This window comes from Podarcis raffonei, chromosome 3 (assembly GCF_027172205.1).
Source record: "Podarcis raffonei isolate rPodRaf1 chromosome 3, rPodRaf1.pri, whole genome shotgun sequence".
Classification (NCBI taxonomy): domain Eukaryota; kingdom Metazoa; phylum Chordata; class Lepidosauria; order Squamata; family Lacertidae; genus Podarcis; species Podarcis raffonei.
Genome location: NC_070604.1, coordinates 77858269 through 77878807, shown reverse-complemented (window position 1 = coordinate 77878807; position 20539 = coordinate 77858269). Strand labels below are relative to the sequence as shown.

At 41.2% G+C, this 20539-nt stretch overlaps 1 protein-coding gene across 4 annotated transcripts in view; it reads left to right on the top strand.

Annotated features, from left to right (window-relative positions):
- The window catches only part of PCNX2 (pecanex 2), a 109074-nt gene that overhangs the window by 23001 nt on the left and 65534 nt on the right, over positions 1 to 20539 (top strand). For all 4 annotated transcript variants that reach the window (XM_053382530.1, XM_053382529.1, XM_053382528.1 and 1 more), the window contains exons 10-16: positions 2042 to 2184; positions 3086 to 3239; positions 3331 to 3363; positions 9082 to 9253; positions 14761 to 14871; positions 15781 to 15872; positions 20155 to 20264. In XM_053382530.1, coding sequence (XP_053238505.1) covers positions 2042 to 2184; positions 3086 to 3239; positions 3331 to 3363; positions 9082 to 9253; positions 14761 to 14871; positions 15781 to 15872; positions 20155 to 20264 — 815 coding nt within the window. The remainder of the gene's footprint in view (positions 1 to 2041; positions 2185 to 3085; positions 3240 to 3330; positions 3364 to 9081; positions 9254 to 14760; positions 14872 to 15780; positions 15873 to 20154; positions 20265 to 20539) is intronic.

Genomic DNA, 20539 nt, shown 5'->3' with positions numbered 1-20539 from the left:
CCTTCAGTGTACTCGAGTGAGCCAGGGGTATAGAGGCAAATTGGTTGCCGTTGTGTAGCAGAACACATTTCAGTGATCGCTTGCAGTGATCGCTGTCAATGAACAGTCTCCAATCTTTGGGTTCGTACTGTGGCACTCCAAGCTTGAGCAGAACCTGCGCAATATCTGCACAGTACACCAAGCCCTTCTCTTCCGAGAAAAAATGGAGGTACTCTTGATGCCTGTTGCGGAAGAAGCTGATGCGAGCACTGTCCGAGAGGAGGTTTTTTTCCTTCAATCTGGATGCCAACAGTTCGGCAGAGTCCTTTGACAAGCTGAGGTCGCGAACTAGATCATTCAACTCCTTTTGGGAAAATGGATGTGGAGCATCATCTTCAAGAACCACTTCTTCATGTCCTTCAACACTGGAGGCATCTTCGTCACTAATGTCAGGAATTTCATCACAATGAGCTACAGGACGACGTGCTGATTTAAGATCAGGATACTTCGTGGGGCGGCTGCCCCATTAACTTAGTTTTGATCCCCCAACTTTATGCTTTGCCACACCAATTTATGGAAGATTTCGAGGGTTTATGACTTCAAACTGATCCCTTTTCGACATAATCACCCAGAACTATCGGACCTGAATACTTCTTGTCATTAAAATAATCATTTCCAATCAAAACAATTATTCGACATAGCATTTTACCCCCACCAACTTCTTCTAAAATGCTCCACACAAGCGTACATGTGAACAAAAACGTAAAAAAACGACATGCGGCCATAGCTCAAAAACTTGACCTGATTGAGCAAAACCAATGTGATTTTTGGATTCAGCGCATCAGATTCGTCCTAAATCAACTGAAAAAACGCAGACAACAAATTTGTTGTTGACCAGTGTAATTAGTTCATTCATTTTCATTTCCCATTCACTGTCGTTTTCTACTTCCTTAAGTGAAACTTAGCTACATACTCTTCAGCTGCCTGTAACTTTAGTGTTTTACATTTTGAAAAACGGCATGGTATTTTTTAGCCTCTTTCTAACTTTCCAAAGGATCAGACCTACCACATTCCAGAAAGATAGGACAAAGTATACCCATGTTATAGGCAGTTTAAAAATGCACACCTTGTCACTAATGAGCTATGAATGAAGTGAATGGGAAATGAATGGGTTTTTTTTAAATCAAAACTTATTCATTCAAAAGTCTACTCACTTTTTCAATAGAAACAAATGAAATAAAATGGGGCTTTCTGCCTGTTCCATTCCAGACTTTGGCTTTTGAACTCAAGGATTCTAGAGTGGAGAACACCCTCCCTAGGGTTTGTTTTAGGTCAACTTCTGGCTTTGTTAACTTGTATTATTCCATCTGAATGTCTTATTCTGATGTGATATAATACATGACTGTAGCATTGTAGGAACCATACCATTGACGCAAGTATTACTTTGGAAGTCGACGGCTGTTAGATTTGGGGCAGGGGCAGGATAGCAGTCAACCTGTAACTTTAAAACAGGATCTGACTGCCCAATGAAAACATAGCTTATTTTCTACTGTGGTAATTTTTCATTAGAAAGTATGTTAAACTTTTTAGATGGTGGTTTTGATTCCGAAAGGTTAACCGATGATTAAATTGAACAATGTTTTTTAAGGAGCAGAGAGTAGTTAGAAAACAATTTTAGTATTTCAGAGAAATAAAGGTCAAAGGAACTTATTCCAGCATCTTACAGTAATTGAGTTTGTGGTTTGATAGATTCAAATCACATACAAAACCTAAAGGTCAAAGAGCAATCTTGGCTGAAGTGGGCTCAATAAGTATTTTGTTCCTGTATATTGTAAATGGTCTGTGGCACAACTTTATGACTACAATGAAAGATAGACTAGTTTCTTCTATGCACACAAAATTGGGTTTCATTCATGGTGCAAGCAAAATGAAATCTATTTTTAAGAAGTTCAATATAGAGACTCGTTCAAAAGTATCCGCTGGAAAAAGAAAACAGTATGAAATTGCATAGCTTTCTCTTAGGCAATACACATTTATATTCATCTTTTATTTTATTTTAAAGCATCTCAGTGAAGACCTTGAGGATTCATCATGTTCATCGGCACAAAAGAAAATTAACAGGCAGTTTTACAAATTTATCGTATTTCCTGGCAAATGGATAAAAATCTGGTATGATCGACTTACCTTGCTGGCCCTGCTAGACAGGTAAACTTTTCTTTTTTTTAAATTACTATTTTACAGTGACATTTATTTGTTCCTTAGAATAGGGCTGGCATTTCAGATTCTGGGAGGTAGACCAAAGGGACTTAAAAGGAGGCGAAGATTCAGTGTGAAAGGTCTACTCGCAGATACGGTAGAGATTAAATTGTGAAACACTAGCATATTTTTGAAGAAAATTCATTAGGATATTTTCTTGTTTCATTGTCAGTTAGCAGCCTTGTGCTGGGCTTTGCTCGGGAATGCCAAGAAACCAAAATGTTTTCGACGCAAATAAACTAATTTTGAAAATGCACAAAGGGTTTTTAATATCTTTGACAATGCTAACGTTTATATAGACCCATTTATTGTAGCAATCATACAGAAACTGTGGGTTGCCAGAAATGCACGTGCTCCTAAGGAATAATCACATGTAATTTGAAACATGAGGAACATTGATGGTCTTCCTACCTTTTTAAAAAATAATACCCTTGCCTGTCACTCTGACTCAGCAATATTTTGCATGTACTGTGACTTCAGTACACACATCTTGCTTTCTCACTCGTAAGGGCTGTTCTGTTTCCTTTGGTTGTGGGGGCAGGGGACAACTTTGCACAAAGAAGCCATCTAAGGATGGAGTATTGTGTCTTCATCAGGGCATAATACAGATTTGTTTTAGGGCATCCAGAGAAGGTTAAGCCTGATGCAAATAACTGAGATGGTAATATTATTATTATTATTATTATTAGTTAGTGCACAGTTATGGACTTAAATTCCATTAGTTTCACTTAATTTCTTTAGATAGCACATTGCACCTGCCCCCTCCTCTCCCTAATGTTGCTATAAAGATATGTTATACATATGGTTGTATTTCTCCTTTGAGTAAAACACTTGTGTTTTATTTCTATAGGACAGAAGATATCAAGGAGAATGTTTTGGCAATTCTACTAGTGATCCTTGTTTCTTTTCTTGGCTTTGTAATTATGAACCAAGGTTTTTGTAAAGACATTTGGATCCTCCTGTTTTGTCTAATCATGGCAAGCTGTCAATACTCCCTTCTAAAGGTAAAAGTAAAAAAAAGACAAGTTCAACAAATACATATGGGGTCCTGTAATTCACTGATAGCTAATGCGGTGAATCTTGTTTTGTTTTCAGAGCATTCAGCCTGATCCTGCCTCACCAATACATGTAAGTTTCATCCAACAGATAAAAGCTTTTACCGGTGACATATCTATTCTGTCAGTTGGTTCAGCTGAATTTCTGGAAATAGTTGAAATAAGCCATCTCTTTAGAATCCTAACTCCATTTTTCCAACTTAAAAGTTAAAACTCAATAAAATGACTTTTTTATTCTGATGATGGATACAAAGTAATTAGAAGAAGACTCAGGTTGACTGACTTGCATGTGACACATGTTTTCTCCTTGCTAAATTAACTTGTACTTTGTCATTCTGCATGTCTGAATCACCCTTTTCGCATGAGCACCAAAGTACTGTAGTACTTTGGGAGAAGCATAATTAAAGAATCAATACTGGAGAGTTATGATATATACTAGGAATTTTTTTATCAAGTGGCATCAAGCTGAGTTGCATGGGATCTGCTAATTGCAGGAACAGAATTCACTTATTCCCAGCTGACAAAGTGTGGCTTCTGATGTTACTCAGAAGCATTGAAAGAAAATGTGCAAATGACTTGCACATCTCCTTTCCATGCTTCCAGACACTGTCTGAAGCAGTGACTCACATCCTTCTCTCCATGGGGAGATGTGTGCTGGAGGTGCATCTTGAAATCACACATCTCCCCCAGTTTTGCTGCCTGAGTCATTTGTTTTGGATGTTAAATGGGTTTCTGGTAAGATGAGTTATGCAATTACTTGCTCATCTACTTATTTGGGCTTACACAGGTGATATCAAAAGTCGCCCACAGGCCATTATAGAGGGTTCTAAAAATCCAGGTAGCCATTATTATAGTGAGCAGAGAATAAGGATTTCCCTTTTTAAATTGGCCTTGGTGTACAGAATTCTTGGAGACTTATTAGCGATGGTAACTATGAATTTAAGCCAGAAGTCCTTTGTAATGGCACATACCACTGTGAAAATTCAATTTGTTGCCAGTTTTAACTTGTCCTCACTCAGGGCTCAGGGTAGAATTTAATGTACTATTTGATTCTCTGCAGTAAAAGGTGTGGGAAAGGGGGAAAAAAGATTGTGGCATGTGACCGTTTAGATACTTATTGATACTTATTTTGTAGGTTATCAGCTGGCTAGGCTTAATGCTGATTAGAAGACTGATGACCGCCCCCCCCCAGCAAATAATTGATTTGCTACTTTTACACACAAAATAATATGTAAAATAAAACTCAACATGCACCAGTGGACAATATCGTTAGATATAGCACTATGTGTGTAACCTTGAACTCACATACTCTAGTATTGTGTGTGGATGTGTTTCAGAAATGGTTGGAAGCCTGATTTTTTTTTTAAAAAATGGAAATTGTTGACAATGCTGGTTGAATTAGTTAATTATGTCTGCCTTGTTGAGCATAGACAGAATGGCATTTCTGTGGCTGTTAAACCTATTTATTTTATATGCTCGTATGCCACACAATAAACAAAGTATCTAGGCAGTTAACATACCCATAAAACGGCAAAAAAGTGCTTAACATCTGGACTGTAGTACACAATAGAAACTGGGTTGAGCCATATATCAAAAAAAGTTTGTGTAAACAGATGAGTCTTGAGCAAACATCTGAAGCAAAGTACTGATGGTGTCTGCTTAATATGAATAAGGCAGGGGCTTCACGACTGGATGCAGACAGACTGAATGCCCTGTTTCTTGTAGAAGGAAAGCAAGCATCATGTGACACTCTTAACAGTTCTTCTCCAGCTGAGCATAAAGACCAGGCAGGTATGGGGCAAGTTAGTCCAAAGCTGTTCAGAGCTGTATATACTATCAGCAGAATCTTGGATTTGACATGATAGCTAGTTATATGCAGTTGAGTTATATGCTGGTGATGGGAAGCTGCCATCAACAACTAGGCAGCTCCATTCTGGTCTCGTCACAGCTTCCAGATCAAACACAACAGGCCCATCTAGAATGAATTAACGTAGTAGTCTGATTTTGAGTTTGCCAACACCTGAATCACAGTGACCAGGAATCGAGGAATGGGTGTAGTTGTCTCATCATATGAAGCTTATAAAAAGGTATTCTAGCCACCTAGACCACTTGGGCCTCAGTGATATAGATGGATCCAGGAGTACCCCTAGGCTGTGAACCTGGTCTCTCAGAGGAAGTGTGACCCTGTTCAGAATAGGTAATCCCCTGGACACAGAAACCACCCACCCAGAGCTCCCCCATTTTACCAGGAATTAAGCTTTATTTATTGGTCCTTATCTTGCCCACTACTGCATCCAGGCACCAATCCAGTCCTTACACAGTGCCACCTGATTCAGATGTAATAGGGAAGTAAGAGCTTCATCTGTGCACTGATGACACCTCGTCCTCGTGACTGCTTCTAGAGGTTTCATTGAGATGCTGAAAAGCATTAATGAGAAAATAATACCCTGTGATACTAGATGCCATAAACACCATGCGGCCAATGACTTCTCTCAGTACTACCCTCTGGGCTTGACCCTAGATTCTATAATTGCAACCACTAGCCCAATATTCTCAACTTTTGAGTGGCACCCACACTTAACTGGGAATGAATCTGGGATCTCTCTCACCCATTTGTAGCTCTTCCCAAATTTGTATAAGCCCTCCCTTGCATCAGTCAGAAAGACTGTAAAACTCGAATCCAGAACTCCATGGGTTCAAACTTAAAGACTCTGCATGATCCCAAATCACCAAGTCATTTTGCTGTCAAAGTTCACTGCAATTCATGTCACAGCTAACATGCAAATTAGCTAATCCTGAACTTCATTGTGTTTCTTTTCCCTGCAAGCATAAATAAATCACAAAGCATATGGAATTGCTAGATACATCAGAGCTGAAAGGCATTTCATGCTTAGATGCAAACTGGGCATTGCTATTAGAGAGCACATTAGTTTCTAGTTCCAATCATTACTACATATGATTTCCAGTGATTTATAAGAAATAAATATTCAGACCTCGCTAAAGAGGTAATTTTCTCTGTGCTAAATGTAAGTTCTGTTTGTCAGTTAAACCATATAAAATAGCATGAGCGGTAATCAAATCAGTTGCATGGGCAGACATTAATAATGTGCACATTTGTTTTAAAATGAAAAGAAATTGGCTTAATCAAAATTGCATTATAATAACATCAAAGCCTGATTTGAAAGTACTGGCAGAGACAAAGCACCTAATGATTTTTAATGAAAGCATTTTTCTAATGCAATATTGGGGACCTAAGTTCAGCAGTGGTAGTCAAGTTTTATTGAAATACTAAATTTATGATTTCTTTTATGAAATGCTATTATATAGGGAAATCTGCCCTATTTTTGATTTCACTGATTCTGATGTCTTTTTAGTATGGCCATTTCTTTCAAACCACCGTGCTGTGCAATTATAGGCTCTCCATATCCCCTGTTTTGCAAAGGCTTTGGGAGGAAAGACGTGGCATCTGTTGTGCCCATCGTGACTGTAATATGAGCCCCCTCTCCACCCCTATCGCCAGCTATATCCAAACAAATAACTCAGTCCTATGAACATCTGGATGGAATCTGTGGATGGATCGCCACCCACAGAATGCGCCTATGGAAGAATAGGAGAAGCACTTTAGCTAATTCTCTCTGCAGCCTCCTATGCACCCCCTGAAAATCTGTTTGGAATGTTAGGGGACCCTCTGGAACTGTGTGGGAAGAAACTCGATGGGCAAGGGCCGAAGGCAGAATCAACAAAAGTCACTTCACATACAACCTTCCTCCAGCAAGGAGCTTCCACTGGATCTCAGTTCCTTCATTGAACAGAAGAAGGAGCCTTTCTGTTTGCAGAGGGGCAAATCCCACCAAACCTTGGGATTGCATGGATATGCACGGGACTGGAAAAGAGGGTGCAGCTACTTTGATCATCCATGCTGCTTTTATCTGTCATGTTAAGCTCAGTGGCGGAGCTTCATGCTCCGGCACCGGGGGGGGGCCGGAGAGCAGGCGGGGGCAGGGCTGGCGCACGTCCTGGGGGCGTGGCACCCCACCAGGATCGCTTTGCTGGGTGCACTCCCCCCGCACCCCTCTTCCTCCGCCAGTGGTTAAGCTAAGACAAGTTTTAATTGATGTCACACAATCCATAGGTGTTCAGACCAAAGTTCCTTCCAGTCCACCCAACATCCTGTGATTCAGGTCCTCAACATGCCTCATAACAACAAAAGCACAAGTCTTCTAAAACTGGATCAGTACCACACTAAACAGCATCATCAAAAAACAGAAAGGACTTCTCTGCTAACCACATCACCCTTCCCCAAACACCTTGTAAAAGGAGATCATTTTGACCAGTCTCCTGAAAATCTGAATGGACTTTGGAAGAAGGCTCCATAAAGTTTTTGCGCTTCTACTTTCCCTTCTCTTCTGTGCCCAAGTCTTCTTCTTCTTGTTGTTGTTTTCAAAACCTCCTGTATATTTTTCAGATAGCTTTACAGCAGGTTTTTCCATGACAAAATGGAAAAGCAAGGCACATATATAAGACATCTGAAACAGAGCAGTGCTGCATAATGTGTTACAAGCACCAACATTTTTTCACATTTTATAATACATGCAAATGGAAGCACAGGCACCCTTATGAATGGCTCTGCAAGTCGGCCTGACAGGCTGCCATATTGTACTTCTTCATAATTCACAGAATTGCATTAAAGTGAAAGCACACAAGGCAGGTTGATGCTAATGCCAGGACACACAACAGCAGGGAAATTAAAGAATGATTGGAGTCCCCACATGTTTGCCCTTCAGTATTAAAACAGCTGGGGGAGACTTGGCATAACTGTCCCCGAGTGGTTTCCCCCAGGATTTTTATGTGAGAGCTATAAGTGCTCTTCATCTCAGGCTGTTTCCGTGGGTTTTGCAGTTTTGAAAATTTGCACAGACTTCTTAGTTGGGGGTGGAGTGCCCCTTCCAATGTTATGTTACCTGGGAGCTGCTGTGTGGGTCCTTTCTGTGTCCTTCCATACCAGTGGGTATCTGACAGCACACAGGAAAAGTGAAGATCACATCTTCTCCTGCTGCCACTTTTGAGGTTTCCAGTATGAATCAATGCTGATCTTCCTATGTATCCAAGATCTTCCGGCATTGCTGGGCTAAGGTTACCAGATTTTTTTCAATGAATCGGGGTACACTTTTCAACTTCAATGGATTTTGTATGCGGACTGATTTGTAAATCTGGGGACTGTCCCCGGGAAACGGGGACGTCTGGTAACCTTATGCTGGGCAGCATGGGAAGAACATGCAATACAGCAGCTCCCAGGGTGCTCAACATAATGTTACAAGAGACACCCCCAAAAGTGGGGCGGTGGTATGATCCTTTGACCACTTCATCCATGGCATCAGTGGTACACGGCTTGTGGCTCCATATAATTGCTATTAAGCTGGTTCACATGTAGCATTAAACCGTGTTAAAATAAACTCTGGCTTGACATGGATGAGTAGCAGGCTTTTGCACACAGTGAATACCAGTGCATTGCTTGTTCGCTTTAAACCATTTATTTTAACTATGGTTCAGGATTATGTACAAACCAGGCCATTGTAGTTAATGACATATACATTTGGATTTTGGAATAAAAAAGAAAATCATAATATACTGCTATTCTCTGATATTTGAGATGCATATCCTAAGTTTTGTACTTTTCATGTTTTGAGATATGGAAATATTTTTGTGATGTACAATATGAAAATTTGCACTTTGCGTATGAAAGGGTATAATGGCAGCATTAAATATATTTTTGTTTTGTCTGCTCTTCTAGGGGCACAACCAGCTGATAACATATAGCAGGCCTGTGTATTTTTGTATATTGTGTGGCCTTATTTTATTGCTAGATGCAGGATCCCAAAACAAAAGTCCCCCTATTTATACGGTATATGGCTTGAAGATCTTCTCACCAGGATCATTTCGGGCAGCCAGAGACCATGTGATTGGTGAGTTAAACATTAATAATGGGCAGTCTGGTGCTCTTATTTTGTCACTTCTTTTGCCTCTTTGCTTTTTATCTCTGGGGTTCAGAATGTGGTAGAGAATAAACCTTTAAACATGGACGGATGTCTTGTGTGTTGTACATGGTCAAGCACTGGTAACCTCTGATCTGTGTAGTGCAGGGACAGGGAAATTCAGGCCTCTGTATCTGAACCACAAAAACTTCCCCAAGCCACACCCCTCACTGGCCCTGGGTGTAGAAACATCCTACTATGCAATGGTAAAAATGACATTTGTTGCCCCACCCACTTTTGCCTCTGGTCTCGCCAATCACCGCCATGTTCTTCTTGGAAGGTTGAAAGCTCCCTTGGGTTGAAAAAGGTTCCCCACCCTGATGTAATGGAAGATGCTGCTGAAGTTATCATAATAGCTGGGGGTGTTTTCAGAATGTTAGGAATGTTCAGGTGTTGTTTAATGTCTTTATTATGCAGTGCCATGTTTTGTTTTGCTTTTTTAAAAAAGAGCCTGAAAAGAGGTGGGACGTCTCTTTAAGGTATATTGCTGCTGCTCACCCTCCCCAAGCTGCCCCATGTCTCCTCTCCCCACCTCACCCTGCTGACCTCCTCCAGCTGCTCCAAATGCATGTTTGTGGAAGAGAACTTGCAGCTGGAGTCCTGAGAGATGGGGAGAAGCGTGGTGAGAAAATTCCAATAGAAAAGTGGTGAAAGGGTTAAATACCCCTCTGAGATTACTTCCCTGCTCCAAACTGACCCCTCTGGAAGATGCATTGAAATAGTATTTAGGATTGTAACTTGAAACTTCTCAATCATTGGGGACAGCACTGGAGACCATTTTGTGTTGTCTTCTGCCATTGGAAGTAACATGGGGTAGGTAGCACAAGGGACTGGGCATTCTCTGTCATTGTGCCAAGGTAAGGATGTTGCCACAGAAGTCCACCCAGTTGTATTTCTGCCTACCTTTCAGGGTGCCGTGAAAACACCCAGTGTGCTTTTGGAATGCATATTTACCAATTTTAACAATACCATGTTTCAGATGCTTTAAACTCATTGGAGGAAAACTGAGATAAAAATGTGAATAAATAAACGTTTACTCTATGTATTTTATAAATTCTAATTTTGTTTTTATTCTCGGGGGTGGGTGGGGATTGTTAGCCACTTCAAGATCAAGCATGTTATTATGAAGTAAGAGTTTTTAAACGTGATAGACAGAGAATCAGAAGTCTTCTCTTTTTCTTTTCTTTCTTTTAGTTCTTATGTTAAAAATGCTTGATATTTGATGTTGATTTCTGTATTTTTTTTATTTGTTTTTCAATAATAAAAATAGCTTTAAAAATAGAAAAGCTAGGTCCAGCAGGGGAAGTACTGGTACTTCCCACGAGTGGTGTGGACTCATTACGTGGTTGTGTTCTTGCATAGTGTAACTGTATTATGAGTTCTGGGTGGTGCTGAAACTCAACCACATTGGTGAACAGATAGCTTTTGTGCCACCCTGGCTGACATAACAAAAACACTGGGCTTAGTCCCTAGACCTGCCAAAGCTTGCTTGCCTCCACAACCTGACCCAGAGGTCTCTGGCAGACCTAGCCCTAAAGAGGAACATTGAGGTTTGGTAACTCCCTGGGTATATCTTGTAAGGTCACCTCCTTGACTTAAAAATAATAATTTATTATTTATACCCCGCCCATCTGGCTGGGTTTCCCCAACCACTCTGGGCGGCTCCCAGCAGAATAACAATAATAATAAAGCGATAAAACAAACATTAAAAACTTCCCTAAACATGGCTGCCTTCAGATGTCTTTTAAAAGTAAGATAATTGCTTATTTCCTTGACATCTGATGGGAGGGTGTTCCACAGGGCGGGCGCCACTACCAAGAAGGCCCTCTGCCTGGTTCCCTGTAGCTTCACTTCTCGCAGTGAGGGAATCACCAGAAGGCCCTCGGCGCTGGACCTCAGTGTCTGGGCTGAGCGATGGGGTTGGAGACGCTCCTTCAGGTATACTGACTTCCTGCAGATATACTGACTTCCTACAGCCACTGATGAGATTCCTACAGCAACAGAGGAAATCCACCAGTGAATGATCAGTCCTTTCTGTGATAAGCACTGGCACATATATCTTACAGCTCTGACATGCCAGTTTTACAGTTCTCTTGTTCTAGTCTCTCACAATGAAATGGCTTGTCTGCCAAACAATCTCTCTCTCTCTCAGCATTTGGCCCTTCCTCATTAAGGGTCACTTATATTATGTTTTTGGGGCATAATATAATTTTATTCTCTCCTCCCACCCTATTTTAATGATGGATTTAATTTCCCATCTTAATAAGTGTGTAATTGGGCAAATGGTTCCCTTATTACTGAAGAATGGACCTTTTGACTCCAGCAGATGTGTTTTCGTTATTTCCTATAGTTGCTTGGTAACCTGTTGATTCGGCCTGCTCATCAGTTAGCACTTAGGGTTGGAAGAATTTAATAAATAAGAGATAAGGAGTTTGGCTGATGCATTGGCTGATGGCATCAAAAAGCCCGTGAAGCCCTAGTACCAAACTAGTCTTGTTGCGCCAATCTCCAAAAGGACCTCTCCAAACTCAGTGAATGGACAATAAAATGGCAAATACAATTAAATGTAGGCAAGTGTAAGGTGATGCATGTTGGGTCAAAAAATAATCATCTTTATTTCACATATATGCTTATGGGATCTAAACTGGAGGTGACAGACCAGGAATGAGACATTGGGATCATAGTTAGCTACCTTGACGAAGTTGTTGACCCAGTTTGTGGTAGCTGTGCCAAAGGCAAATTCCATGCTAGGGATCATTCAGAAAGGCATTTGAAAACATATCATTATGCCATTATACAAATCTTTGGTGCAGCCAGATTTGGAATATTGTGGTAAGTTCTGGTCACCTCACCTCAAAAAGTATATTGTAGAGCTGGAACAGGTTCAGAAAAGGGCAACCAAAATGCTGAAAGCCCTAAACGGCCTCGGTCCAGTATACCTGAAGGAGCGTCTCCACCCCCATCGTTCTGCCTTGACACTGAGGTCCAGCTCCAAGAGCCTTCTGGCGGTTCCCTCACTGCGAGAAGCCAAGTTACAGGGAGCCAGGCAGAGGGCCTTCTCGGTAGTGGCACCCACTCTGTGGAACGCCCTCCCACCGGATGTCAAAGAGAAAAACAACTACCAGACTTTTAGAAGACATCTGAAGGCAGCCCTGTTTAGGGAAGCTTTTAATGTTTGACTGACTATTGTATTTTAATATTTTGTTGGAAGCTGCCCAGAGTGGCTGGAGAAACCCAGCCAGATGGGTGGGGTATAAATAATAAATGATGATGATGATGATGAAGAAGAAGAAAGGGATGGAGCGGCTCCCCTATGAGGAAAGGTTGCAATATTTGGGACTTTTTGGTTTAAAGAAAAGGTGACTAAGAGGCAACATGATGGAAGTTTTTAAAATTACGCAAACCTGGAGAAAGTGGTTTGTGATCCCCCACTCCATAACACTAGAACTTGTGGACATCAGATGAAGCTGAACGTTGGAAAGTTCTGGAAAGATAAAAGAAAGTGCTTCTTCACACAGCACATACTTAAACTATGGAACTCGCTGCCACGGGAAGTGGCAATGGCCACCAACTTGGATAGCTTTTGAAAGAGGATTAGACAAATTTATGGAGGGAGAGGGCTGTTGAGGGTCACTAGCCACAATGGCCGTTCTCTCCCTCTACGGTTGGAGACAGCAGTTCTTCTGAATTCCAGTAACTGGAAGCTCTTGCGCTTGAATCCTGATTACTGATTTCCCCCAGGCATTTGGCCACTGTGAGAGCAGGTTGCGGGACTAGATGGGTCAATGGCCTGATCCAGCAGGCTCTTCTTATGTTCTTACATGCAAATATGTACTCATAATAGAACTCATATACCTGTTCAATAGCTGCTCAAGAGAGGAGTGCAAATGAATGCCAGCATAAGCACATGATTCATCCAGCGGATTTATCTCACCACCACGTTTATTTTAATTTTATGCTAGACAGCTTGATATCTTCTTTTGTTTTCTGTTGGAAAGGTGCATGTCATTAGAATCCCTTAGGGACGTCATATTACAAATCGTTGTTAACTGCCTAGAATAAGAAAACCTTCCTTTCCCCCACTCCGCCTTAATTCTCTCAACGTGAAGGCCTAGTGAGCCTTCCTGGGCCAATGTTTACAAAGCTAGATGCCTTCACTGTGCTTGCCCAGTACTGAGCCATGCAAGAACTGGCACCCTGTAAGAAAGGAGCCAAGTAACAGTGGGCCAGGTGCTGTATAGTAAAATGTGAAAGTTCGCACAAGCTGACTTTTGCTCCCCCGGCCCATTTATTTTCATTTTCATGGCAGATTAGAATAAAAAATGTAGCCTGCCCAGTCTGCTTAAGTAACACATGGTTTATTCACAGGGGGAATTGCCAGAAATAACAAAGTGTCCCCCTGCCCCACCATAAGAAGCAGAACAAACAATCTGTGTGCAATTTGAGACCCAATTTTCTACAGCCTCCCTACGGCCCTGTTAACATAGCTGTCTGATTGCTTTTTTCTTGAACTGGAACTATGACCCGACAGGAGGCGCCTCCCCCTCCTTTTCCCCATGGATTTCAGATCAGATTTTTGTTGGATTTCTCATGATACGGCTCCAGCGTAACTGACTTTGCAGCAGTTTACATGCTGTCCTAACACAATATGCTCCCTTCTGCCTGCTACATATTTGAAATTGGAAACGAGATAAGCGATTTCCCTCTGGCTTGTGTCAGATTGGCTCATAAACCAACCAAGATGCTTCTCCAAATATCTGAACACTCAACCCCCTCCCTCTTTTCTTCAACTGGTGTTCTAGGAGCAGCAAGGAGAGGCGATGGAGGGAGGTCTTCCCACTTCTGGTGTGATCCACCCCATAAGGCCTTGCAATAGCTCATGGGAAGGATAGTTTTCTCAATGTATGCTGGCCTTGCAGTCACATATTCACCTCACATTTGCACTAATTGGTCATCTGTATCTAGTCTTATATCCATAGGCCAACCACTCCTGAACAAGATGTCCTTCTTATATGTCTACCTAAACAGCCAATCATTTCGTTGCATCTTGACACTAAAAAGCTTCTACTCTTCGAGCTCTGTACTAGCCCACTAGGATGTTGACCCCATAGTGTAGGGAATAAGATCAAGGCAGTCTCCAGACTTCACGAGGGTGTAATCGTTTCTTCCCCAAATTGTATTTTTATTTAGACCATAGATCAAGCAATTATTACAGTTTCATATAATGATACTCAATATATTTATATTATAGCCTTTTCATGTGGCAACTAATAAGATAATAACAACAGCAACAAAGGAGAAATGTGTAGGTAACAGCTTCAGTGGAGTCCCAACAGTTTCCCCAAATCCCTTTCTTGATTTTGTACTCTTATGACATAATTTTTTTCCAGGTGCAGGCAATAATCTAATTTTCTGACTCTCTGCATGTTTAATTTCAGGATTTTTATTTTGCTTTCCTGCCATTTCCCTTCTTGGCCTTTTCCCACAAATCAACACTTTCTGCATATATCTCCTGGAACAAATTGATATGCTGCTGTTTGGAGGTTCTGGTAAGTAACTTATATTGTGTAGATAATGCCTGCACGCAACAACTCTCTCTCTTCATGATCATCAACACGGATAAATATGGCGACCAGAAAACCTTTGGTGTTGCCTCTTTGGTAGCAAGAGCTTGGGACACCGGGGTCTGATGGCACTTTCTTCCATCTGTGTCCCATTGAGCAACCAGTCAGGTGCACTAAATGCACATAGTTCCAGCCTACAGCAGCCTTAGTGCGTTTCTGGGAGATTGGGGAGAAGTGATGTTAAACAAGGCCCTTCTCCTCAATCACGGTTCTTCCTCTAGCCCAGCCTTTCTCAACCTGTGGGTCCCCAGATGTTGTTGAACTACAGCTCCCATCACCTCTAGCTAGCAAGGCCAGAGCTCAGGCATGATGGGAGTTGTAGTCCAACAACATCTGGGGGCCCACAGGTTGAGAACCACTGCCTAGCCTCTCCATGCCTCTCCTCTTCAACTGTTTTACTATCCCATCACAGGTCTCGCTGTTGTGGGCAGGCACTGTGGTGTGGCGGAGCTGCCTGAGGCTGCCCACAGCCATGTCCTGTTCAGCAATCACTTTGATATGTGTTGAATTAGTAATGCTTCAGGTTGTCATTTTGGTCTCTCCAGGTCCAATAACTTATTCGATTTTTTTGACTTGGGCAAACCCTTGTCATAAGTGGCAGGAATCTGTCAAAGAATCATAGAATTGTAGAGTTGGAAGGGACACTGAGGATCAACTGGTCCGACCCTCTGCAATGCAAAAATATGCAGCTGTCCAATGTGGGAATTGAACTTGCAGCCTTGGCATTATCAGCGCCACGCTCAAACCAACCGAGCTATCCATGATATACTTTAATTTGCGCCATAACAGCTATATCCAGAGAGGAAGCAGTGCCTTTTGATTTTTGTATTTCAGCTGCTGCCGGGATGATCTCTTCGCTGTACAGTATTTCTCGGAGCTTCATAGTTGTGATTGTCCTGTACGCATTCTGTTTCAATGCAGTAAAGGTAAGAAGGGGAGTGATTCTGGTGGCAAAACAGGGCAGCTGCTACTGTGGTTCCAGTCTCAGTTTCTCTGTTTCCTTCTGTCTACAGACCTGTATAGATAATGCTCAGATTTGCAATATTTTCCCTCCTTGCAAAAAAAAGGGGGAAAGTTTGTGAAACTTGGTGTATTGTGCATATATGCTTCAACAAGGAGACCCTGCATCATAACTTACGTTTGTGGAACATAAATGTGGAAGGAAGGCCACTGTGCAAGTGGAGCATCTCTTGTGAAAAATGAAAAAGGAGAATTTAAAGTGGAAGGAGCTGGGAAATATTGTATGTGATTATGGAGGAGAGAACGAAAATCTTAATGCTAACACATTAATCAGCTGCTTTGTATAGTTTTGTGCTTTCCGAGGGTTAACTGAACTTCCAAATCGCCTTTGGTAAATACCGTTAAGGACAATCCTTTTAAACATGTTCTGCCATTTGCACATCTTTTCACAGCACAATCAACTAAATTACAGCAGGCAGGTGGCTTTGTAGATAAGCAATCTTGCCCATAGGCTCGACTTCATACTGCTTTGAAATGTGCTCATAATGCTACCCTGAAGTTGGAGTGCGCTGCAAAAGATTTACAAGATATCTCCTTCAAATTACACATATTAACTGCAGACTTTCTGTTCACACAGGAAAATTATGCCTCATTTGAATTTTTATGACTCTGTTCTTTTTGAAGATACTCCTAAAGCAGAAAAATTAGGCATGCAAAAATGATACTACTTATCTCACCTTCTAACCTTAGTCCACTCTGGTTTGGAATTTTCATACCTCTTTATGGTGTGTGAAGTGAAGGCCTACGTGAGCCTGATTTCCTTTCTAAAAATGACTTTCATTTCCATTTCAGGGCATTCTTGTAGTGGAGTGGTGCATGCTCCAAATTCAGTAGAAAGGGCACTCAGATTGCATAGTGCTTTCCCTCCTGCTTTGCTTGTGGTCTGCATAGATAGAATATAATAAGAAATACACACACAAACACTTTCTCCACACAGAGATTACTTGTCCTATTGATCAGTGCAAGTGGTCATAGACAACTGAAAAATGATAAATAAGAAGGAAACATTTTGGATGTGTTTTAATTGTTGTAACTCACCTTGGGAAACTTCGGGTAAAGGGCAGGTGATAAATTGTAATAATAACAAACAAACAAAATAAATAATAATAAATGAACCGAGCAGATGTGGAACAGAAGATATATTTGGGTGGGTGCGCGCGCGCACACACACACACACAAAATGCTATATTTCATATAGCATTTTGCTGCTTGTGAAATGTAAAACCCAATGTGTTAAAGCACACAAAACACAATTTCATGCAGTTCCCAGGATTATTGGGGAGGGGGATGTGCTTTAAATGTGTGGCGTGCATGCAACTTAGGTGACTGCACCTTCAATACAATTCAACACCACATCCTCTCCAGTGTGGTGTAGTGGTTAAGAGTGGTGAATGAATGATAGAATGATGTTGGATAGAAATTAAGTGGTTTCCAGCTGTAATGCTATAAGGGAATATGAAAAATGGATTATTAATAGGTAAAAATTTAACGTTTACAATATTTTAAGATTAAAGACTAGGATAAACAAAGAGGGTAAGGATTTGCTGAACCAACAAACCGAACTGGAATACAAAAAAGGGAGGCGTGAGGAGGTCCGGGAAACAAGCTAATGAAAAATAAGTAATGGAAAGACTGAGTGGTTTTTAATCATTTTTATTTTGTATTTTGTTTTTCCCCCCTCTTTTTTCATTTTTATTATGTAACATTTTGAAAATTTCAATAAATATCTTACAAAAAAAGAGAGTGGTGGACTCACAATCTGGTGAACTGGGTTCGCGTCTCCCCTCCTCCCCATTCAGCTGCTGGGTGACCTTGGGCTAGTCACACTTCTCTGAAGTCTCTCAGCCCCACTCACCTCACAGAGTGTTTGTTGTCGGGGAGGAAGGGAAAGGAGATTGTTAGCTGCTTTGAGACCCCTTAGGGTAGCGATAAAGCAGGATATCAAATCCAAACTCCTCCTGCTCTTCTTCTCTCTTGTAAATTATCCCTTTTGAAACACCTTCTTTATAATGGCCACCTCTTTCAGTGCATGTATTGAAATGGGACTGGATTGAAGCTGGAACCTTCCTTATGCAGCGTGTCTTCTCTGTCACTGTTCTGTGGCCCAGCCCCTGAGTTTGCATTTCCCTCAGAAGCACTGAAACACTTTTTGGACAACTGCCTGGCTTCAGAAGGCAGTGACTTGCACCAAAGTTGTCAGATGGGAGTTGTGCTGTCTGTGAAGGAATAAGTAGTAAGGTGGAGACTCAAACCTGCCCACCCCCTCAATCGAAAGGAAGGCCTAGTTAGCATCTTCGTTGCAGGATCTACCAGGAGATGACCAGCACTGTCCATCAACTACCTAATAGGACCCCATTCCAGTTTTAACTTGGGCTGTTCCTTAGCCTTTGACTCTCTCAAAATTAGCCCCCCAAATCAATGGGAAGTAGGCTTATTTGTGGCATGATCCAACATGGAGTTATGATGATACCCCATGAAGTCACTCATACTATTCAAATAATTCCCCTGTATCTTCCTGGTAATGGTTTTTCCTAGTTTACAAATGTTTATTATTCATGCCCAGCCACTTATTTTACAGTAAGTCTACACTGGAAACTGATTTGCTATCCCTGCTTTTAGGCACGCTTAGTGGCAGTACATGTGCCGGGGTGCATTCTGTGCATATGTTCTCAGGCGCATTGAAGTACAAAATTGATTTACAGGCTCCTGTAGCTAATTACTGTTCAAGGCTTTCTTAACAGGTGGAATTGGCATATTTAAATTCTCTCACACCCATTGATTATATTAATGAGGCATGAAGTTCTTTGTGAGGCCCACTTTTTAGTACCAGTAACTTAATCCACACCCATAACTTTGACTAATTTGTCTTAATTAACATTTCTGAGCGGCAAACTCTACAACGTAAAGGTAATCTTCAAACAGCTAGAATTCTCGGTAGAGTTTTAAAACACGACTTGATATCCACAGAAGCACGTATAAAAGAAATCCATGATTCCATTACATTCTGTTTATAGAGTCAAGAGAAAAACATGATCTGTATTTACAAATACTTCAGAATATGTGAGGCAGTTTTGGAGACAGGCTGCAAATTGACAAAAGTTCTTTAAATTAGAAAACTTTGGAGTCTTTCCTACAGCTATTCGAAAGATGAAATAGCTTTCAAGTTTTACTATCTATTATGAGTGATATGATTCTCACAAATGTCAAAATGAATATGATTGTGATATTTCTTCATGGTTTTCCTTAGCAACTTGGTTTTGAATATGTACTGAGTCTTACCTTATCATTTTATTTATATATTAAACTTATATAACCCCCCCCTTTCTCCCAAAGGAGCCTGGCTGTCAGTCACACAAGTGATAAAACAACAAAATAACTTCTAAAAGCACCTTAGATTTAGGAAACTATTATTAGAGTGGCAACAGAGAAACGTCTGGACCTCAAAGCAGAAGGAGAAAGATAGGCATTGCTTGCCTATACAACGATGGACCACAGAATGCTGGCATAATTAGGCCCAATTTTACTAGATGTGCAGGCAATGGCCATAGTGTGAAATGCCACCAAGGGAGGCTGCTCCCTTCAGCTTTCAGTGGGTGTGAGGCAGCTCCCTATACAGTTCCCACCAATTTCTTTCATTTCTAGCTTTGCAATGGAGACATCGAAATTGTCCGCAATATGGCGGGAGCTATATAACACCTGTGGTTTGCCACATGAAGCTGCTTCTGTGTGGTTTGCATTGTTGTTTTACAGAACCAATACAGCAGCAGTTGTCTATATTAAGCAAGTGATGGAAGACACTGGTGTTTTATCAACTGCTTTGCACTTTTAAGTGTTTTAAGACTACTCCATGTCATTGTGCTGGAAGGGAAATGAGATGGATTCACTATAAAGTATTCATTGTTCCTCTGGGTCCGCAGGTTTGTAGGAAGGAAATCGGTGGTCGGTCAGCGGGGTGGGCGGGTAGAATCATCTGACTTCCTGTGGTTTTCCTTGTTTCTTTTGCTGCTAACTGCTGATTTGAAAAGCTATTGTGGTTTATATAAGGATGCTATTGTGGTTTATATAATTATGCAGTGTGTCGGAAACATCACAACTTCTCCCAGATTAGAATTAACAGTGTAATTCTTCTAATATGTGGTGTTACAGTTGAATTTAAGGACATTTCCCCACCCCCATTTACTCCTGCAGGAGCCGTGGGACGCTCAACACATTCCTGCATTGTTCTCTGCTTTCTGTGGCCTTTTGGTTGCCCTTTCATACCATCTCAGTAGGCAAAGTAGCGACCCGTCTGTTTTAATGTAAGTCATCGGCAAATCCTTTTATAGATCTTTGTCACTATGGCTTATATTGATGTTCCTGTAAAATTAACAGAAATGGAATGATGTGGCTTTGATCTGTGTGGTGAGCATACCTATGGGAGGAAAATCATCATGAAAACCAGAAGCGAGAGGGTTCTGTGAGGTTACAAACCATTGCGCTTGATTGATTTTTGGTTAGATCCAGAAAGTCAATTCTTACATTTTTATGAGGGGAAAAAATAGCAGGCTTCTTTCTTTAGGAGGTCTTTAGGAAT